This window comes from Molothrus ater, chromosome 3 (genome assembly GCF_012460135.2).
Source record: "Molothrus ater isolate BHLD 08-10-18 breed brown headed cowbird chromosome 3, BPBGC_Mater_1.1, whole genome shotgun sequence".
NCBI classification, from domain to species: Eukaryota; Metazoa; Chordata; class Aves; order Passeriformes; family Icteridae; genus Molothrus; species Molothrus ater.
In genome coordinates, this window is record NC_050480.2 from 70,857,699 (window position 1) to 70,884,044 (window position 26,346).

A 26,346-nucleotide genomic window follows, 5' to 3' on the forward strand; every position below is an offset into this window, starting at 1 on the left:
AACAGCCACACTTTGTGCTAATGCCTTTTGCCACACTACCTGAACCTGACAAATTATGAGTGAACTTAGCTCTACCCCATGGTACAGGAATAAAGCTGAAGTGCAAGATAAACCTTTCCTAAGATACACTTAAGAGTACATTCCATACTGTGTGTCCCTTCTTAGGAACAATCTGTAAGAGAAATAGTTGCTTGCAGTTGACATTATTGTTTCAGACACTGAAATACTCCCCCATAGCAGCAACAACCACAAGCAATGTCATTCACCTATGCACTGAAGTACTGCTACTAATGGCAGCCTTACACTTGACCTTTATTTAAATGTCATCTAATTGTTAGTTATATTTCAGTTTTTACTTACTTTAAGTAAGTACTCTACTGTCTCTTGTCTCTCTTCTTGGTGACCATCACTTACAGAGCCTTAAGATACCCAGCACTCCTCTTTTCCTCTCCAACATCTTGTTTTTAATGGTTTTGGAAAGATACGTCTTACAATGTGGGAAAGGATAAGTATCACCTAAGCAAGCAGAATTCTACGTCTGCATGTTAAGAAAATGATTCTGTAAAAGGATCTTTTTGTCACACTGCCAATTGCTCTAGAGAGGAATCTTCGTATTTCTGGGTATTTTAAATATTTATCCTTGCAAGCTGCCTAGCCCAGAGGAGTCGTGTGTATGAATATGCAAATTGAGGTTGTTTAATTTTCAGCACATAGGACTGGGGAAAGGGACAAAGGAGGTAAAATTCCAAACCTCCTTTCTAGAAGCAGCTTCTGCCTTTTATAGAAGCTGTGGCTTACAGGTAAAAACAACAAGGAATGAATTAAAAGCGCCAACCACTATTTTTTTAGAAGTGCAGTAGGGAACACCAGCTTTACTTCAAACAGACAATGCAAAAGATAGTGTAGCTTCCTAACAGCTCTGCTGAGACACAAAACTCTTCTTGCCTTCTGTAATTTTGTGCCAAAGCCCAGTGAAAACCTGGTAACATTTGGGAGAGAAGTGCAACTCACCAAGATGGTCACCACCAAATACTGGAAGTGATTGCGGAGGCCGGCAGCATGAGTGCAGAACAGGACAAAGTTTCCCTGCTCCAGCTGTCGAATTTAAGACATTTGGTGACCACCAAAAGACAAAGGAAAACTTTAAAAAGACAAAAATTGCATCACACTCCATGTTAGTTAAATATAGTATATTTAACTAACATGGAGTGTTAGTTATAACTCCACATTAGTTAAATATATTTATTTATAACTCTGTTAGTTAAATATATAAATATGATTTATTAAATGTAGAGTTTGGGAGTCTCATTCTTCCCTTGTTTGCAACAATTTAAAGAAGCATTAATTGTCCCATTATCACTGGAACAACTTGCCAGTAATTCTGGGGCAAGCAAGAGGTAAGCCACACCTAACAGAGCATAAAATTGACCAGAACAGAAATGGCCCTATGAAAGGATTCTGTCTTGAGGCTTTATTCCCCATGTCCCAGTTGCCTTGTGTTGTCTCAGCTGCAGGCTACTGCAAGAAACTGTCCTTTCTCTTCCCCAGCAAGGCCATAAATCTTTCTCCAGAAGCTCTGACTCCAAAACAAGTAACATTGCAGCTGTAATAACACTCCTGCCAACTTCCTGTAGTAAAGCAGCTGGTTTTGTATGCACCCTCAGCTATGGAGTGCAGCTTTGGGTCAGATATCTCTCTACATCTGAATCCTCATCATATGGGAGGATCTAACTGCACTGTGTTATATGACAGGTGAAGCCACTGCCACCACCATGCTTCTGCAGAACTCAGGGGGATTTTGAACACCAGAATATGATAGAGGGCCAGCTTCAGCAATTCTGCAGAAGCAGAGTGACAGAGGAGGATTTAATACTCATGCCACAGCAGCACGATCAATTCTTGCTTCCTTTGTGTGCTTGCAGATTACAGGTGACCAATCACCTGTATACAAATTAGGATATCCAAAAGGTTGTATCCTGTCTCTGTTGCCACAAAACCCTTCGCTAGTCTGTGTCCCTGTTTATGCTGCCCTAATTTTAGACACAGGATATCACACTCTGGAATTACAGCCAATGCATCTTTACCTGCCTATTCCTTTTGCTGAGCAGTAATCCACTCTCTAAATTTCACAAAATCAGTGCCCCTCCCTCAAGTAACAGCAGCAAGGGCTGCTCATGCTGGCTCAAATGGAGTAACAGAGCTTCCAGCTTCTGCCTCCCCTCACACCTTCCCTTCAGTCTGCACAAACAGCAAAACAGAGAGATATGGACTGACAGATGATCTCTTCCTCTCTGGGTGCTGTCAGCAAGTAGCTGGCTGCCAGCAACCAGATGTGCTCTATATCCCTGCTGGCTGAGTGGATGCTGGAAGGACATGGACAATAAGGGACCTTTCATCTTTCATCTCCTCCCTGTCTCTGCAGTTGCTCACAGTACCTGCAGATCCCAGACATGAGCAGAAATAACTTCTGTTATTGTTTCTCACCCTTGGGTATTCCAGCAAGGACTAGCAGATGCTGTGCCCAAATCCAGGCCAACAAAAAAGTTCAGTGCTTCTTTGGCAAACAAACTTTTAAGCAGTCCTTCCAAGGAACTTAATAATTCACCAAGACTGCTGGTGAGCACAGCACTGCTCTCTCACATGTCATTTTCTTGCCTTCTGTACTGCTATTCCCTTTGATCAATGGTTCATGTGACTAAGAGTCTCTTGGTAAAAATGTAATAATTATTTGCTTTTCAAAATAAAGCAAACTTCAACTGTTATGTACAAGTTCAGAGTAAAATAATATATATTTACTGAATTGAACATGTGCTAAAAGTCAGGCTTAAAAAGCCTGCTGTACTTATGGGGAGTGAGGGTTTCTTACTGAGTGGCTTTTCTACAGCTCCTCTCTTCGGGAGGATGCACCACATCTTTTCATGAGAGCCACATCCAATTGCAGGTCCTCATTTCAAAATGAGCTCTACCTAACTCTGACACAGGTGAGACCTCCTGCCTCTGAATGTCTTCTTACTCTGACCTAATGCCTTCCACCACAAAAGACTCCACAAGACCCAGTTCAGCCACTATCTGAGAGCAGTCACCTCCACAAAGGAGAGGGGCAACAGTTTAAACAGGGCACACAGAGAGAGGAACAGACAGAAGAGAAAAAGCATTCTCTAAGCAACTGAAACCACAGGAGACTGTGCATGGATAACACAGAATGACCCAGACTGGGTCACTAGGACTAGTTCTTCACCTTTTATGAAAAAAAAAAAAAAAAGAAGAGAAAGGGAAAAAAAGTCTTTAAATGGTCATGACTTTGGCTTTGCTCCTCCTTTGTAAGAACAATCTCCAGCCACACAGGACCCCAGGCACCAGAAGAGGATTCTGGTTCCCTACTGATTTACAGGGGAAGGCAACACCCCCCAGATCACCCCTCCAGTCACCAGCCAAAGGTTATTTGCATTTCAGACTCTCCCATGCTGGGAGTGGAATGAGGCCAGCAGACAGACTGAGAGGGTCTGAAGTTACCTGAACTGCTGTCGAGATGAGAAGAAATGAAGCTGTAAGCTTCACATATGGACCATGCTTCATGGTGAGTGCAAGCCCCTTACAAAAAGGAATTGCTCTGTCTGAATTTAAGGCATAAGGATCTAAGAGAAACAGAATACATAAAATAAAAAACCTTTTCAATAAAGGAATGTGAACTAACTATTATTAAATTGAGGCATATTTAAATATAACTTACCATCCCTTTCCTTTACTCCAAGAAAAAGAACGACAATTCCAAGGAGATACACACCTGCTATGACCCCTGCTGCAATCATGTAAACTTTGGCCTTTCAAAAGGAAAAAAAAAGACATTTGAAATTTTGACAGGAGAATGAAAAGTCATTATGAAAATTTCAGTCCCTTTTTGGTAAGCCACCTGCAAATGAAGAAATACCCATCTACATACAGCCAAATGCATCTGCTGCCTCTCTGAAAAATGCTCACTTCTGCAGTTCATTTATAAACCACACCTGCCTTAGGATAAATTCAGGGCATATAAATATATATTTCTTGAAGAAAAAAAAAATAAGAAGCAGTGAACAAAAAGGTTACTGTGTTGGCAACCTGAATGTTTTAAAAATTTGCTTATGTTGAGACTAACCACAGACATACACAGTCACCTAATCAAAACCATGCATCATCCACAGAGACATTCTAATTTTCAGTAAGTCCAGTTGATCTGGCTACACAAACTGCAATCTGGAATTTCATGGTGCATGGGAGAGTTCTCAGTACTGAGGTAAACATAGTTACTACAGTTTCTGCATTTACACATAATGATAATAATGACACATGATGATAATAATGAATTTTAGAAATCATACTTACATGCTAATGTTTTGAGAGTATGGTACCTTGCATGCTGGTTTTCCCAGTTATTTAGTGACATATCCAAGCATATTCAGAAATCTTTGCTTCCTTTTAGCCAGGGGGGCAAAGCCTCCAGGGATACCTCCCACACCACCATCTCACATTTACTGTCTCTAACTTTGATTACACTGACTTTGAATTAAAGCTTTAAAAAATATTTTGCTTTAGTATGATGTAATAATTTACCTTATACTGTGTTATCAAAGATAGCTAATAGAGCTTTATAAAACAATTATTACTTGATATGAAAACTGAATTCCAAATTATTGGTTATATCTTGTAGATGAAATTATTATAAGTCTAAGAAGAATTTGGCAAAAAAATGCAATTACAAGAATGTAGTTCAAAATATAAAGACACTTAGTATAGGTGCAAATGCATTCAGATGAACCATGTAAGAATACAAAATTTTCAAGAAAACAGCTTTTATTAAGATGTTTATGCAGAAAATAACATGGTGAGATAAAGGAATGTGTAGGGGGATATAGTATGAGTAAATGAAGGTGGTATAGAATGTAATCGTATCCCCTAAAGAGTTGCAGCTGGGTTGATTACTAAAGATTAGGAGCAGGCCTGATGTTAACAGGCCACAGCTGTAGCCAATCAGAAGAGTGTTATAAAAGAGTGGATTGGTTGGCTGAGGGAACTGGAGTCAGTTGGCTGCTGTGAGGATGAGGAAGAGTCAGTGCCTGGAGGAGCTGCCTACAAGAAACATCAAGGAGGTAGGGAACTCTGGCAATATGGAACCCTTGCACTATAATGACAACAGGAATGCAGGACTATTCTTTATACGGAATAAAGGTTTGGGTTTTTTATATCAGACCTATAAATTAAGTCACAGAGTACTTTCACACTGTTGGTTATGGCTTGCACAGAATACAGAGTGCAGTAGTGGCGATATCTGAATTCACTTAAGCAAACATATTTTGGCCTAAAATAAAGCTGGGGCAGGAGAGAAGGGGATTAAAAAAAGGGATAGTAACAGGACTCCTTTATGATTTTCATATTTTGTTGTTATGTATTTGTTAGTTTGCTTGAAACATTTGAATTAAATGTTGTGTTTCATAGGCCATCATTAAATGAGCTTAAACTATCAAGGATATTCATGGTCGGCCAGATAAGATTCTCTAACCCTGAACAAAACTCTATCAATACCCATATTTGGTTTCCAGTAATAAAGATCCATTTATAAGCTTATAGTAACAACTTCAGGAGAGCTTAAAAATTACCATTTCTTCCATTTCCTTTTTTTCAGTAAGGAGCAAAATAATGCCAATTGTTCACTAATTGCTTTTTAAAACTAGGTGTGCTCTTGAGTAGCTAAGAATTAATCCTTGTGACAAAAAGAGTCAGGGTCATACTCCTGATAGCTACTAAAAGAAAGTCAATATTTGCGCTCATCTAAATATTTCCTGATGGAGAGTCTTCAATTAATCTAGTCTTGCCTCAACTCGTAACTTAATATCCATCAGCCATACAACCAAAATTAAGATCCATCAAGATCTCTTCTTTATTGTGCAATTAATTAGGTGCATGTTCTGCTGTGTGGTGTGAACAAAGGGCAGGTTTCCAGTCACACTGCAGCTTCAGGATCTGAAAAATGTTTGTGTCTAAAAACTTTCCCATAATTTCCTAGTTTTAGTATCTAGTTTAATGAAAGATCTTGCCTCTACCTATAAACTCTGGCTACTTTAGACTATGGATTTTTGCTAGTTTTTCAAATTAGAAAACGACTTGACATTCAAGCCATTGTGAAGTTTCTTTTTCCATTTCCCTCCTACCTCAAAAAGGACAGGAAAGCACATATGGTTAAGCAGAAAGGAAATAAATCAAGATTGTGTATTTTTTCCCCTTGAAAGCTATTTCAGAGGTTTCAAAATAGAAATTGGGGATTTTAGTCTGAAGAAGATTGAGACAGGGAATCTGCTGTGCAGTGAAATTCAGCTTGCTCCATGACTTTTCAAACTACTTGTCTTGACAATTCACAGAGGTGTAATAAACACTGTAGTGCTCTACATCAAACCGTTGTCCCAGAAGCTAAAAAGGAAGGCAGGATGAATTTCTGTGTCTCATTAAAACGCACTCTACAAGTTACCAAACAAGCATCTCCAAAGACATTATTCAACCAAAGAATGGCATGGCCACCTAGAGAAGCAGCCCAGCTGTCCTCAGACTGTTGCCAGATCAGCTCTATGAGAGGCCTGTGCCAAAAAAAGAAGGATCAGGTGGCACAGAGGCAAAGAAGGGGGTCTGGGAATGGGGGGAGGCAAGATTTTGACCCCTTCCTGGACCACCAGTGCTGATGCCAGACTATGCAAATCCAAAACATAGATAAAAACATACCTTAGCCTGTGATTTTACTGCTGCTGAAGCATGATAATAGGAGCTACTCCACTGCGTTAGGAAGAGCACAGATATGTACTTCCTCATTTGCATCAAGCATTTGAGATTAGATTCAGGTCAAGGAACCCTCTTCATAGGGTGTTTTATATACTGGTTGGTAAATGCACTGATATAGCAACAGATGAAAGTATAAAAAGAAAGGATGAATCCAGCAATTGGTAAATTGGAACCAACAATCTGCTGATTTCACAAGTGACATAGGAAAAAAAACCCACTACATCATGTAATTCTTTAATTCAGGGCCTGTTTCAAGACCACTGCAAACAATGGAACACTATCAAATTGTGTTAACTGAGGTTTGGATCAGGTTTTAGGTTTTCCTCCCAGGTACAAAGCCTTCTTTGTTTCTCAAAAAATATAAAACTCAAGTATGAGGAGAATAAATTATTTGTGCAAAATTACAGGAAAAACCTGTAATGGAAAATTAAATAAATAAGCATGGATCCCTAGGTTCATTCCACATGTTAACCACTGAGATCTGCCCCCACTAATGGGGTGTTACCAATCATTTACTTTCAACAGTGCTTTGTACCTTCACAAAAGTACAGATTGCAAATAGGACTTGGTTTTCTTCACAAAATTGCCATTAATCTGTTCAGGAGATCTCCAGTAGTAACTCCTCTAGAAATCAGTGTTGCTGAACTGAAAGATCCTGCTGTAGCCACCCTTTTTTCATGGAATCATAGAATGCTTTGGGTTGGGTGGGACTTAAGTTTTTTCCGTCTTTCTTAAAAATTCCCTTTTTGTACTGAAAGGTTGCAATAAGTTCTCCCTGGAATTTTCTCTCCTCTGGGCTGAACAAATCCAACTCTCTCAGCCTGTATTCACTGGAGAAGTCTTTCAACCTTCTGACCATTTTTGTGACCCTCCTCTGGCTCTGCTCTAATAGATCCAAGTCTTTCTTGTGCTGGGGTCCCCAGAACTGGATGGAGTGTTTCTGGCAGGGTAAAATGTGCTGTTCTTACTAAGCTTCTATAAACTGTAAATCAGCCCCTAGTGAAAAGGAAGGGTGGCCATGTCCCTCCCAGCTGCTTTATGGGTTTGGTACCTCCTCAAAGAAATTCTGGTGTCACACTGAGGAGGGCTTGCAAGGACAGCAAAGATGGAAAACATTGTCTGCAACAAGGTCATTGCCTGAGCTCCAGCATCATCGATTTAAGGGAGTCATGTTCACACTCATCCTGCTGGATATGATCTGGTATTAGAGAAACATCCCCACCCTTCTCCATAGGATATTTTAGTGTGTTCACAGACACTTACTTGATGAGACAGAGGATCTGAGGGGTCTGGAATGCTGGGAGTGTCATGCCAGGAGTCAGTGGTGTTTACTGAGGGATTCACAGTGCAGTGGGGAGAGACATGAGCACTGGCCACAATCTGCCCCTGAAGTGAAGCTCCAATCAAGGTCCCAAGCACTTCCATGGTCATTCCTAAAGAATGGAAGCACAAATGTGCACTGAGGTTGGGAATCTTGCTCATCTGTCTTACTGAAGGGAAGTGTTATCAAATCATTTCCTCTCACAGGAATGAGCAATGCCAAGAACAGAAGAACTGAAAGGTCAGTAATAGAACATTTCAAGGGCAGAGAGTTTTGTAATTTATTTTCTCATCAGGTTTGAGAAGAAACATCCATGAAAGAGCCTTTTTTATACAAGCTGCATGAGAAATGTGAATGCTGAGATTAGGAGCCACAAGGGGATAACATGGAGATCTTTAATCTTGAGGACCAGAGTGGAACTACTTTTTAAATGCCATTTTTTCCAAAGTAGGTCTTGGAGTCATGATATCAGACTGTTCATCTCAAACTTGGCAGCAACTTGTGAAACACTTATCTAATCAGACCTTGGAGTCCTCCAACTGTAAAATAAAGTGATACTTGCCTCAGGTTTATGGAAATAGTACAGCTACAAAGCTCTTGGAAACAGAGGGTGCTGTTCTTAATTGCCTAGGGCCAGAGTCAGGCAGAACTATCTACCTCAACCTCAGAGAACAATTCAGATCACTAATTCTCACCAGAAAAAGGGATCATCTAAATCAAACCAACCAAAGCCTTCACTTAGGAAAACAAAAATCTAACCATGGGCATCATCTTGTGAAATCGATCAACAACCTGACCAGGTGTTGCAGCTGTGTTAAGGCAAATGGTAGGAAATTTAGGTTCTAGACCCTCCTCAGCCTGAGGGATTTCAAGCCTGCTGTGCCTGTTTCCCTGCAATATGGCCATATCCAGCATCCCCATGGCCAGGAGATAAACTGAATTCCTGTCCTAGCTCCAGAGACTGTTTACGCATTTTGCATAAAGATACATTAGGGCTGAATGCATGAACAGATTAAAGCTGGGGGAAAAGTCTTCCCATTTGTGAGGGAATGCACTTCTCATTGACCCAAACTTCAGGGTTTTTTTCTATTTTTCCTCTTTCAGTGGCTCCCAGGGTCATATGTTCTTTTCTGAGAAGCACCATGGAGGATTCTGAAGGGATGCTTCCAGAGCAGGTTGTGTCCTGGTGGTTATCATGCTCCTTCTGGGATGTGACAGCTGTTTCAAACTGAAAACGCTTTTGAGTGGAAAATCAGAGGTGCCATGCAACATTAATTTAAACCAATGGGAAGTAAAAAAAGCCCCTTCCCCAAACTTCACATCCAATCTTACCAGCAATGTTGCAATTCAGTCCATGCACACAAAAATCCTGGCAGATGGTGGAAATCGAACTCCAGCCTGGTCTGAAGTGTTTGGACACAAACTGGTCTCAGTTGGGCGTTGCAGAGCTTCCAAACTCAGTACAAAGGCAATGCACTCAAATCACACCTTTCATTCAAACACCACCTACACATTCATAACCTTTGTCTAGGGCTCTACATCTGCATTTTATCAAGAACTTGTATGGAATAAAACCCAGAAGCATCATTACAGGCACCAGAAATACAACCACTGTGAAACTATTTTCTAAGTAGTAGCAAGAGCTGAGGAGCAGGTATCCTTCAAAGTTCTTATGTGCCCAGAATTTATGATGTATTACTTTCCATCACCAGCCAAGAAAGCTGATCTGCCAGCAGATTGTATCCTGAAGTAGGTTATATTTTGACCAGAATATAAGTAGGAGTTATGTGAAAGCAACTTTGGAATCCAGTATTTCTACCTTGCATCAATAGCAGCAGCAGAATAAAATTTATAATAAGCAGTTCTGCTTGTCTCCAGCAGAGGGTAATGGATCCTCTGATCCCAACCTTATTCTTAAGCACACACTTCATATGACACAGCTGTTTTTCTTTTACAGTTGAAGAAATGCCTGAAAAACTGACTGCATCCAAGACAGTCTGTTAACAGGAAGAATTCTCTATGAAGCCCAAAGAGAGGCAGAAGTGTTTAAGTAAAACACTTACCAAAAAAGGAAAAGGTAAAGAAAAAGGTTCTCACATAAGCTTAACCATTACAAGAACCCTTTGCTCCAAACAAATATTATATCAGCACGCACAAAAATACCAACATTTGAAAAGTCAAAACTATGGTTCATTCCACCACTTTAATTTGGTTTAGGAGAACAGCTGTACACTCAAAAGTTAAACCCTTTCTGAACAATAAATGACACCATAAATGTGTGACACCTCTCAGCCACGGAGTTCAACAGCTTTTATGAGTACAAGTTTCACATGCCTGTGAAGCCCTGCATGGGACTAGCAGATCAGAAAGCACATTTATTTGGATCAGAGCCTCTGAAGACATAAAACCAGACAATAGAAAACACTAGGTACGTAGATTTAGTTAGAATTTAGGCCAGATGACTCAGAATACAGTTAGTGCCAAAGAATATAACACAACTGGAATCTCCTGCTGTTTAGTCCCGTTCTATGACTGCCAGTCCAGACTTTTTCTTAAAGATATAGTTGATGGTAATGCAAATTACAACAGTTCCATATCTCTGAAGAGGGATTGGGTTGCTCAGGGGATATCATATCTAGAATTTTTGACATTACATTTTCAGTTCTTCTCACTATTTCACTGTGCCTCTGTGTGTTTCAACATAATCAAAGATGTCGAGGGTTAGAAGGACTAATGGAAGAGAAAAGGAATCTTGACAGGAAGAGAAAACAAATGCAACAAAAAAACCTAAAAGATATTCTAAAGCAACACTTTAAGGACAAGTTAAGACATAGAGAAGTCTTACATGTAATATTTGACTTTTTTCTCTTTATCTTGCTTAATGCAGTTACACAGTAAAGAAGGCACGAGAACAGAGCTGAAGAGAGTAGGAGGGGAGGAAACTGTTCTTGCATTCAATTTGTGATCTATATAGGAAATCTTGAAAATATTTTCACTGCACTTTTTTTTTGTCTGATTGATTTGCTTCAAAGCTAAAAGTTTGTCTGGTTTTGGTTGTTGAAGAGCCAGAGATATGGTCTGGAAAGCCTCATTCTTTTAACTAATACACTCAGAGTGCTAGCTGTATTACAAAAAGATCTGCCTTTAAACTACCTGGTGTATGCCAGAATTAATTTAAAAAACACAAATGAAATGAAAAAACATATTTCAGTTGGTGTGAACATGCACACAAAATTACTTTCCTTTTTGGTGAGGTTAGGTGTCTTGGTTCTATGAGTTCTCAAATTTTTTTCTGAGAAAACAGGTTTGGCATCTGAATTTATAACATAAAACACATAAATCTAAGGAAATATGAACTAAAAAAAAGAAGGTGACAGAACAAAACAACAAACCCCAAACAAAACCTAAATAATAAACTCCTCAAAATTACTTTCGTACTTTCTTTAATTGAATGTTTCTTGGTTTTTCCCCTACAAATCACCTTGAAATGAAATCATTATTCCTTACCCTGACTTGGTTAGGAGTGATTTTTTTATTGTTTCCTCTGGCTAGCAATAAACCAAAAAGAGTTTATAGCTGATCAGACAATTTGAAACTATTAAATATTAACATCTCCTATTTAACTAGAAAAATGCAATTCCTTTGAAGACAAATTAGTTTTCATCACATATTAAAACATTCTTATAGAAGTCCAGTTTAGAGACACAAATCACTAGAACTTCCTATAGATTAAGTATTTTCAATAAAATTCAGCCCAATCCCCAAGAGAGAGCCCAGATCACACTCACTATATGCTGTTGCAGAATCTCTATCCTTCTGGTCCGTGCTGAGAAACATGGTGAGGGCAGAGTATGGTACTTGGAATAACTATGGAAAGAAAGAACATAGGAAATGTCAGAGTAAAACTGCAGTATTCCTTTGATATCCAAGAAAATGGTTTAATGGGACCTTGGAAATAATTTAGAACATTCATTCAGAACATGAAGAACCCTCAACCAATTTTTTAACACAAAGACTTGCCTTTTCTTTCTGGTTTGAAAAGCATATAAAAGGAAAAAAGTATCTCTCAGAATACAAATAATAAATAATAAAATACCCAGAGAGTTTACCTTGATGTTGTGCTCCTTCAGTTTCCTTGGGAAAACATCCTTCACCGAGAGACTCAAAAGAACTTTGCTTTCTTTGCACTAGGACACTATTGTGCTCCTAGCTTGAGCTAACTAACAGGAAGTCAAGCCATAAAGAAGAAATACATTTTTCCACTTTATTCAAGCCAGAAGACTATACAAATACCCAAAATATTTCAAATATCTGTCAAATTATGTAAATCCAGGAGTTAATAGTGAAAACTACTCTTTCAGCACCACTGTACCACACACTCCTTAATTTAAGCATAAGTTAAGACCATTGCAAAGTGGAACTGGGACGTGAACCTGCTTGAATAACCAAGTTCTCTGTGGTGTTCCCACCACTCCAGAAATCTATAGCCAAATTAAGTCTTGCACTCTGCATCCCACAATGTTTGTACAAAATGATTTTCTGTTCACCTCCATCAAAAATGGTACGTGTGTACATTTTCAAAATGGCCAGGAAAACCCTGTGTTTCTCTTTCAAAAGAAAGAGGAAAGAAATTATTTAAAACAATTATGGATGCCTTTAAAACAATTATGAAAGACCATCTTTCTACTGGGAAAATAAAGGACTTAGGGAAATATTCAAGCTTAACATAGGAATACAGAATTCCTAATCTGCTCCTGAGAAGTTATGAGAAGTTGGATGTCCAACTGGAATTAGGAATCTGAACATCTATACAAGAATGAGTTGAGGGCACTGGAGGTAACCTGGATGAATTAGCAGTTCATTTACCAGAAAAAGCATTGGCAGAAACCATCAACCAGCATGGTTTGATAAAAGGGCATCTGCCTGTCCCTTAAACTCACTAGAACTTGAAGTAAAATGTGAAAACAAGTTTACCAAATATGAATGCTCTAATATAGACAGACAACAAGCAAGTCCCTGCTGAGAACATCATGACCTGTAATCTACTTACTGTGGTCAGTGCTTGGAAAAGGCAGTGGAAAGTCAGGTACCAAGCAACTCTTCCTGAGACAAACGGAGGCAGGTACCACATTAAAAAATAGGAGATTATTGTGAAGGGTGTACATGCCAGCACCCTGAGAAGAAAATTAACACACATCAACAATCTTAAAATATGATAGCAAAGCACATTAAATTTTCCTGCTAATAATCAATATAACACAATTTATGTGCAGTTTTTCTAACTGCAGTAATGTATGCTTTTAAATATCAAAATTTAGTGTGCATTAAATACACAGATTAATATAAAATATTAATATTAATATAAAATATATAAATACACAGATTAATACTTTCATAAAGAGGAAAAAAACTCAGTGAGTCTGAAAGAAAAGAGCTACACTTAAATTAATATCCCACTCAGAAGAGACATAATTTCCTTTCACATGCACTGTAACAGCACACCTGTATTACCATTCCTTGGCACATCTCTCAGATTACACATTTATTAGAAAGAATCACTAAAAACTAAGATCTCTCATCATGTCTTTGCATACTCCAGAAATTTTTACATGAGTTTACTTATTATTGAGATTCCCCCTTCTAATTTTAGTGTCTTTGGTTTCTCCCTGAACTTAGTCTCTTCACTGCTACTTCAAGCAAGTGTAAATATGTTGATACACTTAAAAACATTCAAAAAAGCAAAAGAGACAATGGACAACCCGTTGTGAAAGCTCCTACACTGTGTCTAGTTGGGTAGATGATAATTTCCTCCATTTAACTCCTAATCACTTCAAACACAAAAGGATCATCTTCAGAGAGGAAGGTGGCTTAAAAAAAAGAACCACAGAAACTTATACTCCAGGCATTGCCATTAACAAGCAATTAGTCTAAAACCTATTTCAGGCAAATAGCATTTGTCAAACTCCATGATACAGAACTGGTCAGATGCTGTTATTTCCTAAAGGTCTCAGCTGCAGCATTAGGCCTGTCCTGTGTTCTTGTAAATCAGGCACTGAACAATGTATTTAGATGACCAAGATCCTGACAAAAAATTTCCAAACACATAAAAGAGAAAACAGATTAATCCCTTCACAACAGCACTACTGACATTGGGGGTCAGCTGATTATTTTGCAGTCGTGAACTGAAAACCTGGAATACAAAAGAGTAATGTGGGTAAATAGTTTAGTAAAACAATGGCTTTCCCACACTGCTCTTTGGGATGGACAGCATCACTGGGAGCTGAACATTTACCAGGAAAGTGCCAGGTTCTGGTATTCTCTGCCCCTCTGGTCCCCAGCCCACAGTTCACCCACAGCAATGGAAAACATAAACAAGGGTAAACTCCTAACACATCTCAGGGAATCTACTTCCTCTCCAAAAGCATGAGCTCTTCCAGATGGTGTCCAGGCAGTCATCACACTAAATATCTTCACAGTCACTTTTTCATGCAACTTTTTGGCAACAACCCTCTTGGTATTGTTCTCCCCTTTCCCACATTCTCCTTTCTTCTCTAATGCCAGGGAGTTTTCAAAGCCTTGCTGGAGTTGCTGAATATCTGATTGTCAGCTATTATCTCTTTTGACAAAATGTTAGACCAGTATTTCAAGTCAATGTCTGCTTCTGCCTTTTAAAGCCATTAAATAAGTGATTGATGACTTTGTGTTATATTGAGGACAGTATTAAGCAATAGTTAAACATTCACCTCCCTTACTAAGGTTCTTGCTTTGCTGGCAAGCTTTTCTGACCGAAAAAAATCCATTGCTTCATTCTAGATTGTTAAGAAGTCAGAAAAAAATCAAAATACTGAAGTATTTTTAAGCTAAGGGAAGACACATTTTTTGCTTTGTACAAAAAAAAAAAAATGGCCTGACTCTCAAAGTCTAGGAACAGAATTTCCATGAAAATATTAGTGTTACCAAAAAAATCCAGACAAAATCCTCCTGTAAAGAAAGCAGCTGTTTGATGAAAGGTGGGGTTAGATAAGCACTTTTCCTGTAAGAAGTGCAAGATGTGCTGGAGCTGATTTACAGTGAAAAGGGCTGATAAATCCATGCTGGTGTTAGGACAGGAATCATTCTAACATCAATGTAACACTAACAATAAACACATGCACTCGCTGTATTTTCAGAGAACTTTAAAAAAAGGGAAAAAGGGATAAAAGCATCAGAATTCTAGTGGCGTTTGTACAAAAATTCCATTGTTTTCCTTTTGGGTAGATTTTTTACTTGGTTAATTCAGTGGTCATTAAAAACCACACCACTTACCTGGCCTCCAACCAAATCTTGAAAAGAGAAACAGCAGTAAACTCGTCTTTTCCCACGAGTCTTGACAAAAAGCTTAACTTCAACCTGAAGACCCTGTCTACTGGGCCAAGAGCAGCTGATCTCAGCATTTTTCCAATGAGTACTTGCCTTCTCTATTTTGTCAGATATAAGCTGCTCATGGACAAGTTTCTGTAGCCATAAAACTGCATAACAGCAAAAGAACCAGCTAAAAACTGTGTTCATTTTCCCTGAAATTTCAACTTCCTTGCTCAGGACACATTTAGTCTTAGATTTTTGTTGTAAATCAAGTTTGTGGGTTATATCAATTAAAATTTTGAAATTAATTTAAAATACATCCATATAATGTATGAGATAAAATGATGAAAGACTCCCTATTTCACAAAGTCATCAATCTCCCCTTGGCTTCCAAAATACTAAAAACCAACAAACACATGCCCTGTGGCATAGGTGAGTTCCTCTAGCACGGCTCAATCTTTTCCAATTTTTCTTGCTTCACATTTGTCAGTCTCATTCCTATATGGCCAACATTCATTGCTCCAACCTCTCCTTGGAGCACATGGACAGCACATGCACGCAGGTAAGATGTCACAGCGAAACATCACACACTTCCTTCACAAAAATCCAAAACCTTGCAGCATCTTGTGACTCATGAGAGTCTTACATGACTCATTGTAAGAGTCATGGTGGTTTTTTAATGAACTTTTCTGACTATGAGATGTAAGAGAAGCAGGACTCTGATGAGTGCCACTCCCACAGTGCCATGGCAGTGCTGGCTGCTGGGCCATTTGGTGCCATGGTGTCACATCTATTCCACACCCATGCACACATCTGTTCTACAGCTGTGCATGCATCCTTCCCTGAACTGAAAGGCCTGGGCAGGAGCTCCTGGAAGGCTGATTGTGAGATGTGAAGGCACTCTAGGACATAAGTAGAAATAAGTTCCAACTTTCTGAAAGAGTGAAGTCAAACAAAACAAATCTAGACAAAGATGAAAATTCAACCACAGATTTAAGAAAGTTTTAGACCTCAGCTTCGAGTTTTGCTAAAAATAGTCTCTTGGCTTAATTGTTTGCATCTCCAGTGATAAAACATCTCTTCTGTGTTTTCATGTGTGAACAAGCTAAAGATGACATGGCAATTTTTAATTTTTATTTTATATATGTGGAATGAAAACAATCCCTGAGACTAATTCAGTGATGTGGCTATATGATCACAACACTCAATATTCACATATATATGTAAATATATGTACACATTTGTACTTACCAAGGCATGAGCCGGCCAATTTTTGTCCATCTACTTTTGCTAATAAAAAAGCCAGCAACAGGATCGGTAACTGCACCTGAGGCTTTGCCAATGAACAGCACCAAAGAGGCATGAAATGGAGTAATCTGAAAGTAGACAGAATACAGTAAACAAGAGCCATTGTTTCACAATACAATGAAACAGCATAAAGCAACTTTCCAGAAAAAAAACACCTCAGTGTTTTAAAGAATAATGATCATTTACAAAACACGTCTGCTGCTATCATAGAAATTCCTATTGGTTACCCATAGCAAACAAATGAGACATTGAGATTGGTGTTGTGAATTAAAGGATCAGAAGGGAAAAATGCAAGGAAGGAAACATCCAGAATGTCTTTGGGATGAGGAAAATGAAGCAGTCAAATAGCAAAGTCTTTGTTTTAGTCATACAATCTGACAGAGTCCTTCTGTAATTACCCTCTTGCTTTCCCCCCACACATCTCCATCTCCCCATATCGTTATCTTGACCTGATCTAAAAAAATGGTAGAGGGGGTTGTTTACATGCAGCAATGTTTTTTCCTCTCCTGAGATCACAAGGCTACCAACTGGTCGCATGGGGCTGAGGAAGAGGTTGTTGCACAACAGACTTTATCCACCTGGGACTGAGCAGTGACAAGTGAATTGCATAAGGCACATCTGCTCAAATCAAAGTTGCCAGCACTTGTCCATCACATATTACTTCAAAAATGTTAATGGATTACAAAAGAACAAAATGGCCAAGTAGGAAAACCTCTGAAATTAACCCAAGTGGACCATACGTTAGTGCCTATATAGAAATGCGGTTTATCCTAGGCAAGGCAGTTATTTTTTATCTGTACACAGCTTAGGAATTCCCATCACACAATGGTTAAAAAAGGTGGGTTCTCTTCCCTGTGTTCAGTTCACGTCACTGCAATTATAGTCCTAAAAAAAAAAGTCATTGAAACCTATATAAATGTGAATGTTCCTCCCATCAATTATTGAGAGAAGCTGCTGAAAGAGTCTCTGTGGCTTAAACAGCAAGAGCAGACAAGGTCCCTTCATCTCTGTGCTTCAACATATCAGTGCTCCAAAGGCCTGGAAAACACAGCTGATGCAACACCAAGCTTGAGCAGGTACCCCCTGCTTTCCTACAAAGGATGTTGTCTCCCAGGCAGCAGCACCAGGAATGCAGCTGGTGCAGGTGCCCGGCCTGCAGAATTTGCTGTAAGTGTTCTCTCAGAGGTGAAAGAAGGAAGCAGTGATCTCTGAATGTCCTGGATGACCAGCACAAAAAGCAGGTGCTACAGACTTCCAACATCACACCCATTACATTTTAACCCAAATTAGGTGAAATTGCAGTGGCAGCCAATGTTCCTGTCACCACCAACTCCAAGACACACACTCCACCCCAGAGAGTCTGTGAACGGGGAAGGATTGGGAATGGCAGTGTCCAGCAGATAACAACAGTGGCTCTCCATTCCACTGCTGCGTGGTGGGATGGAGCTGGGATGAGCACAGGACTGTGTCCCACCTTCTTGTTGATCCACCTTAGCTGGCCTGTGCCCTCCCACAGCCACCAAAGGGTGGCAAGCAGCCCACCAGCCCTGAGACAAACTCCCTGTGGGGGCTGCACCAGGACTGTCCACAGACCACTACTGCTCCTCAAGAGACAGGGCAGCCAAAATAAGCACAAAATAGCAGTCAGAAAGATACAGGGGTTGAAATACTGCACTTATGAGGGGGACAAGAACAAAAAACTACAAATTAGGTGTGTTCCAGATTTGTATTTTGTTCGGACATTTTGTGAAAGAAAGCTTTGAGGAAAAAGCAAAACCTCTTTCATGTTAGAAGTGGAATGTGTATGGTCACCCTGACTTTGTCATTGATTTGGGCTTATACATCTCTTGGGTGCATTTTCTTATCTCCTAAATCTAGACAGTGTCTGTCAGCATCAATGCCAGAAACTTCTCAGTGTTAATAAAATACAAGATAAAATATGCTAACTTCACCCATCTCAAAAGGAATAAAGACCAGGATCCTTTAATCAGAGAATTTTTGTGTCCTCTACAAATTTGTCTCAAGGATCCCATGTGGTTTGGAGTTCCATTTATGTCTGTAGTCTACACAGGTAACTTAGGTGGAACAAGGAATTCAAATTGAAAAACTGGAAGTTACAGAAAATTAATAGAAAATACAATTTTCTTAGAAAAGATCCAGATTATGCATGAAAGATTACACTTGGTGACTTTTACATTCTCTCAAGTAGCTAAAACAATTCTGCTCTCTAAGTGGGCAAGAAATAAATCCAGGCAGTGACTATATAATTACATTCTTTCCCCTGAAAATGTATGGGAAAGAGCACAGGATTTCAGACCTATTTATCAGGCCTTGAAATAAATCCTGTCCCTGCAGGACTACTACAAAGAACAAATTAAACCACCAGGGAACAAATAATTAAGCCCCTTAATGAAAGTGTAAGTATATCACCACCAACATTAAGCAAAATTATTTGGTTTCAGTAGAAGCTTGTTAATAAAATAATTATTTTGTTGTAACTTTTTTAGCTAGTGCCCAAAGATGCATGGATGGGATCCCAGCTTTCTGGACACTGCACACAAACACAGGAAGGATCAGTCCCTTGCTTCCAGAATTTTCAGTCTCTGTGACAAGCAAAGAATGGGGAAATTGCCATACTTCTAAGCACCCTGGGGAAATGGTGTTAGAAGCTTTCTAATTTAGTTCCTGCTTCATCATCTCCAATGGTTTGCACTGCCATCCTTCATGTCAGTGTGCAACAGCTTTAGTTAGAGCTGTTCCAACTCCCTGCTGTACCCCCAAGCTCCTTTTTCCACCTCCAGCTCCTCAGATTCCACACCATCCACTCGACATCTTGGGCACTGCTGTCCAAAACTGGCTCCTTTTCTACATCTACATCTTCTACATCTACATCTTTGATCAAAACAATGCACTCAAGATGATCTCAGCTGTACAGCACACTTTACTGTGTTGAAAATTTTATCAAGTTACAAGTCAGCTTTTAATACCAGACTTTTACAGGAAAACCATAAAACCAAACTTCTGGACACCTCCAATAACAATATCATGTCTTTAGACAGCAAATGGGTAATGATATCTGACCCAGAACATCCTGGTTTTTCCAGCCAATAGGAACAGTCATCAGTGCTGAAGTCCCACGTGTAGTTTCACAGCTGTTCACACAGTCCTTGCAATTTGACCTCAGCTTCCTAAAATCCTTTTTTCTATCCTAGTACCTTGTCCTAGTTACCATGCATGCATACAAGAAAATACAGAACAGTAAAAATTGCTTATGGATTGATTTTCTTTGTGACTCTGCTGTTCTGAAATCTAGCTGGAGCAGCTGAAAGTCAGATGAATGGGATGACTCCTAATGCTTTGTTTCACCAGGTCTGCTTCTGCACCAGAGAGCAACTGGAAGCAAAGAACCTTCAGGAAGGATAACTCAGCTTTATTTGCCACAAAATTACCTTAGACAAACAAAATAAAAATTGTGTGAAATTATCACAGAATCACTGGGTTGGAAGAGACCTTTAAGATCATAGAGTCCAACCCAGCCCTAACACCTCAACTATACCATAGCCCTAAGTGCCACATCCAGTCTTTTTTTAAAAAGGGAGGGGTTTAAAGACCTCTGACACCTCCCCAGGCAGACCATTCCAGAACTTTATCACTCTTTCCATAAAAACCTTTTTCCTAATATCCAACCTATATTTCCTGTGGCACAGCTTAAGATTGTGGTGGCTACTGGTTGCAACTGGACTGATTTTTAACCTAAACCAATTGAACAAAACTTCAGCATCACGCTGTTAATGTTTTCATATGTCTCCTATCTTACACTCTTCGACTTCTGACACTGAATTTTGAGAACTGATTTTCCTTGTGTCTGCAAGTGTGTGAGCCCTACAGCACCCAAAGTTCTAATAATGATCCCAAACTAAAAATGAACAACAGACATCTCAAGACAGAAAGAAAACTAGAGGGAAAAAATTAATTCTGGACAAGTTTATGCAGTTTCCAGGATGCTGGACAGCTAGAGGCAATGACAATGAGACAATTTAAAATATTTATTAACTAATTCCTCTTTTATCATTCCAGGGACATGGCTGACAATATCAGAGTGAAGTTTACAGTCTGAAAATGTTTCTTGTGCTACTTACATGGGCTATGTCTAGCAGGTAGATCTGCAGGAAGAAGGAAGCAGCACTCCCTGCCACTTGGTTTGGGGCCCCTCCTATGGCGTAGCAGATCTTGCTGCACATCGAGAGCCTGTGGCCCTGTGTGAGAGGAAGCAGAACAAACCATGAGTAAACCAAGGTGCACAAGTCAAAAGCTACACAAGTGATAAGGTTAAGGTCTATAGTTGACACCACTTTAATGTATTTGCTTCACAGCTCTTCCACTAATAAATCTGTATGCCCTCAACCCCTATCAACAACAAGCATTTGGGTGCTCGTTACTTTGATTTTTAATGGGTTTGTTCTCTAATTCAGCCCCTGAAAACAGATTACAATGTTCCTAAAAGTGAGTTGTGATGACCCTCAGGTTTACCTACCTTCCTCTCACAAGCTATTAAAAGGAAACAAGCAAGAAGCAGCAGAGAAGTGCTATACTATTATTTACTATTATTTGAGTTTAGTTTTGTCTTTGAATGCTTAATTCATATTTTAAAGGTTGAAAACTTGTACCTTAAAAAAATATTTCTTTTATTAACCTTTCAGATAATAATTGATAAATACACTCATACCACAGTAATTAAACATCATTCACAGAAAGTTCCACAGACCTAACAGATCTCAAACATTTGTGCTTTGTTTCTTCCTTTGTCACAAAATGCTGGTGTGACACTGGCAAAATCACTTGACTTTGCATATCTTCCTTTTGACCTGACTTTTCTATATCTTTGTGAAAATTGGCATCATATGGTAAGTAATTTTGGGCCCAAGATTTTTTTAGAAAATCGCTCCAAGTGTATTTAAAACATTCTGCAAAACTGTGCTCTCTCATTTGTCATTTGATGTTTGAAAAGTACCATAAACATGCAAGAATATTCTCAAATACAATAGGTAAATAAGATAAATGTTGAAAATAAGGGTACACACCAGTAATTAAAATACAAAAATTGTACAGTTTCTAATAGAGATTCTTATGAAGAACATAGGGTTTTTTCCCCAACAGTAGAAGCCCAGGATACTGGAAAGCCCTTTAAAAAAATGTAAGATTTAATTTTATGCCATAAAATTCAAAATGAAGAAAGAAAATGACTCTTTGTTAATCTGTATTCCTTTCAGAGGGACAACACATCAATCAAATCAAATTTTTAACTTTGAGGCTTTCAGTCTCTTTTTAAAATTTTCTGCCAACAGGAGCCAAGAAACATGAAGAGGAGCTGCAATATTATTCCTGGGTCTGTCTTCTCTCTGAACTGACTACACAAGCCCTTAATTCTTATGTTAGATTGGCATAAAGATAGAGACATGGAAATGAAATCCACCACAATGATATTCTGACACATTACCTAATTTCTGAACATTTTTAAATTTAATAACCTATCATCTTTACTCTGTAACATTTTTGAGAAGTTTTAGATTTCTAGGCAATGCCTTTCATCATCTAAACATTTCCCTTTGAACTGTTTTATCAGAGTGGGTGTGAACAAACAAGCACAAGTATCAGCACTCCTTCCTTTCTGTGTTTTCCCAGAAAAAGACAGGGGTGGGATCCCATTACTACACCCAAGGAAAGTGGACACTGTCAGGGCATGAACTGCAAAATGTTATCACCACAGCAGGCCTCACTTTACACTGCATTGGCAATTTTCTTATTTGCAGGGGAAAAAAAAAGTGATAAACAGTCACAAAGCAGACTTCATAGTAACAATTATACAATTTAATTTGATAAGAGATTGCAAACAAAACAAACAGACTATTTTGCTGTATTTGCTGTCCAAAGTAACTCTTCATTTTCCATACATAAGTACTAATAAATATGAGCTTTACTAGACTTGTGGGCCCACACAACTTGCTTGACTCATTCCCATGCCCTTGAGCTTTGCTCCAGGGGCTGTGTACTTTAAAACTTTGTCTCATTTTTTATTTTTTAGGCATTCCCTTTTTTTAGTTTTATTTTTTAGTCATTAAATTACTTTAAAAATTTGGTTTCCCTCGATACTTTCCCTCCTGATCTCCAAGCATTGGCAAGATGACTTTCACCTGAAATCAAGAGATATAAACCACTGCTATGCAAATCCTGTGTCCTATTGCAACCGTCAAAAACTGAAAAACCTTTTAGATCTGTGGTGCTGCCTTCACACTCACTTTCACTAGTAATTTTCATAGACTCACAGAATGGTTTGAGTTGGAGAGGACTTCTGAAGATCATCCAATCCAACCCCTCTGCTATAGGCAGGGACACCTTCCTTGCTCTGACCCCATCCAACCTGGCTTTGAACGCTTCAAGGGATGGGGCAGCCACAGCTTCTCTGGTCAAGCTGTGCCAGGTTCACAACACCTTCATAGTGAAACATTTCATTCTTACATGCTTCTTTTACTTTGAAGCCATTGCCCCTTGTCCTTTCAATAGCGAAGGCTGTGGTAAAAGAGAAAAAGCAAATGCCTCTATAGAACATACATGATCAAAATGTTTTTAGAAGAATGTGAAGTTCTCATGAAGTAATCTAATTAAAGCTGTGGTACACAAAATGGTCAACCAAAATCTAAACTTACAGGCTGCAGGTGGTACTCCTGTCTTTACAGCAGTTTCATGGTTAGAAAATTGACAATCTTAGTACATATTTTTTGAAGTCTCACTGCAATTCCACACACACCCAGAATGCTGCTCAACTACTCTCTGAACCGTGCTCCCAGATCTCCTTGAAGCAAAGTTAATACTTTGGTCACAGCAGTAGTTAAGTTTTAATTAAATTTTGGTTATGAATGTTATTTTCAGAATAAAACAAGCTGTCAGATAGAAATGGCATACAGAGGTGTCCTGTCTGGTCACCCACAGAAACACAGGGAATCTGCAGTTCATGAGCCCCCTGGAAGGTAAGTTACATCCTGATCACTGTTCCATACCTGTTTTCCTTTTATTTTGCCTAATTGCTTTTGGAACTTGTTTGTACATTAAGACATAAACACCACAGCAGTTCTGCATGGCAATGACACGTACTGTGAAAGGAAATGCCACTGTCACTGCAGATCTGCTGCCTGCTAATTTCATTGAGAGTCTCTGAGCTTCTAGCTGCTGAGAAGCAATCCCTCAGACTCTACATTCTGGAGTGTCTTTCAAAAAGAAGCAGCCCATAGTAGATTTTTGCCTCTCCATGTTGAATTCATATGATGATGACCACATTCTCTGCCTCAGTACCCAATGGAAAGTGGTAAAATGAAGGTAGGACCCTGCACCAGTAAAGCTGACACATTTCCTTCTCTCTAACTTCCTACAATTAAGGGCACACAAAATGCATATGGCAGCTGTCTGCTACAGGATCTACAGCAGATGGTAGCTGTCTGTTACAGGATCTAGAGCAGCAAGTCCCCCAGCCTTGGTTGGGTTTGCATGATACTGCTCACAGATGCTGACAGCAGCAGCTTAACGCTGAGCAGGGCAGAGCTATGGCTATCAGCAGCTGGCAGGGCTTTCCTCCAAGGGCTGGGTGTCCCTGCTGCATTGCTTCCTCAAAAAAACACAAATGCCTTATTCCTGTGAAATCCAGTAAAAGCTTCTTCATCTGTGCAGGTTTGTCAGCAAGCTGAAAGTACTCCCCACATCATTAGAGACAGAAATGCATAGGTCAAATCAGGAATGAAACATAAAAGTACTATCAAAATTTTTTTTGAGACCCCTGTGGCCTAATTGAACATCAACATCAAATTGCTTCTACAAGCTTTAGGAGAAATGTGAGATGATGGCATGAGAGGAAAGAGGACAGAAGGTCAAAGAAAGTTACCATTTTTTTGTTCTCAGATTAACTTGAAAATTTCTCACTTATACACGCTCCCATCATATCAAATTTAATTGTGTTCCAAGGCAAACCAAGAAAGCATAATAGCTGAGAGATTTGATTTTGCTCCTTAAATAGAAAGCTTAAACGTTGTTATGGAAAATTAATGCTTCTCCTACACTGTAGTTCCTTTATTTTTAATTCTCTTGTAAGTTAAAACCATACTTGTAAATTTTCCCTTCCCCAACAGAACAGAAATTGAATACAATATTTATAGCAGAACATCTTATTTCTACAGAAAGTGTTTCAGCTCATTGAAAACAACTCAGCAACTGTGTTACAGGGACAGGGAGCAGCCGCAGAGTTTTGTCCTGAGCTATTCGTTATCAGTGGAGTCCAGAACTGAACCAACAAGTAATTTAAAAGCAGTAAGAACAGAGAGCGAAACCTGTGACTCAAAGATAAATGCTAGTCTAGGTTTATCTGAGAAACAATGAAATGTAGCTAGCGAGGAGCAGCTTTTGAGTCAGCTTTTCTCTCAACGTGGAATTAACACTGGTCATGTTTCTGTTCTGAGTGACCAAACAACTGCCTCTTGAAAGCACGAGTGTGGCAGCCATGGGTTGCATCCCAGGTCCCTCACAGCAAGCATCTTGAGGACTGGTTTCAGGTTAGTTAGTGACATCAGCCCGCCCTTGAGTGGAAGAAAACAGGAGCAGGGCTTGTGTGCAGACACCTAGGAAAGGGTGTATGAGTAAGGTGGGATACAGTGGTGCTTTCTCAGGATATTCTTTCAGCTCCTGGCAATGCAGCTCTGTGGAACTCCATGAGACAAAGATGGTGCATCTGTGCAGCATGAGACAGACTTATGCCATGAATTCACCCAGATGCTTTCCAAACACAAAAACTCAAGCCCGAACGGGACGTGCCAGGGGTCTGAAGAGCTCCGTGGGCTGAATGCCCCCAACATGCTGTGGAAGGCTTCCTCATCCACTCCGTTTGGAAGCTGCCCCTTCCCAGTTTCACCTCAAGAAGCCATGGAGTGGGGCAGTCCTCGCTCACCCTCACCTGCCTGCCGCTCCTCCCGCGGCGAGCAGCGAGTCTGGGCAGGCAGCGTGGGATACCCTCGCTCACATCCCAACACACCCCTGAAAATTGGGAGTTTCTGAGGCTCCGGGGGATCCAACACACCTGCCTCCCGCATCCCACCTGCCTCTGTCCGGGAGGCAGCCCTGGAGGGGACAGAGGTGGGAAGCGAAGGCGCTTTTCCCTGGCACCGCAGCGGCCAGCGAGCGAATCCCGTGCGGGGCATTCCAGGGAAAGCGCCGGGGTCGTGGCGCTGCCCGGCGGGCGCAGGGGCGGCGAGAAGGGTCCAGGAGCTATTCCAGGCACTGGCTGGGGCCGCGCACGAAGCCCCGCACAGACCCGGGCGGCCTCAGAGCGTCCGGGCTGCCCCGGCCCCGCCGAGTGCCCGCGACCCGCCCGCGATGGAAGCGGAACGCCGGCGTGGCGGGACCCTGCTCTCGCCCAGGGCTGTGTCCGAGGGGCTCCCCAACACCCCGACCGCCGCCCTGCCCCTCGCAGCCCCTACCTCCTGCTCGCCTGCCGGGGTGTCCCTCGCAGCCCCCGCCATGGCACCGCGGCCATC

At 40.1% G+C, this 26,346-nt stretch overlaps 1 protein-coding gene across 1 annotated transcript in view; it reads right to left on the reverse strand.

Moving 5' to 3' along the window:
* MFSD2B (MFSD2 lysolipid transporter B, sphingolipid) overlaps window positions 1-26,346 on the reverse strand; it is a 37,084-nt gene extending 10,738 nt beyond the window's left edge. The window contains exons 1-9 of the mRNA XM_036380614.1: window positions 26,290-26,346; window positions 20,914-21,030; window positions 16,718-16,842; window positions 13,176-13,299; window positions 11,914-11,992; window positions 8,068-8,237; window positions 3,731-3,821; window positions 3,514-3,635; window positions 1,012-1,095 (exon numbers count right to left, since the gene is read on the reverse strand). Of these exons, the coding sequence (XP_036236507.1) occupies window positions 1,012-1,095; window positions 3,514-3,635; window positions 3,731-3,821; window positions 8,068-8,237; window positions 11,914-11,992; window positions 13,176-13,299; window positions 16,718-16,842; window positions 20,914-21,030; window positions 26,290-26,331 (954 nt within the window). The 5' untranslated portion in view covers window positions 26,332-26,346. The remainder of the gene's footprint in view (window positions 1-1,011; window positions 1,096-3,513; window positions 3,636-3,730; window positions 3,822-8,067; window positions 8,238-11,913; window positions 11,993-13,175; window positions 13,300-16,717; window positions 16,843-20,913; window positions 21,031-26,289) is intronic.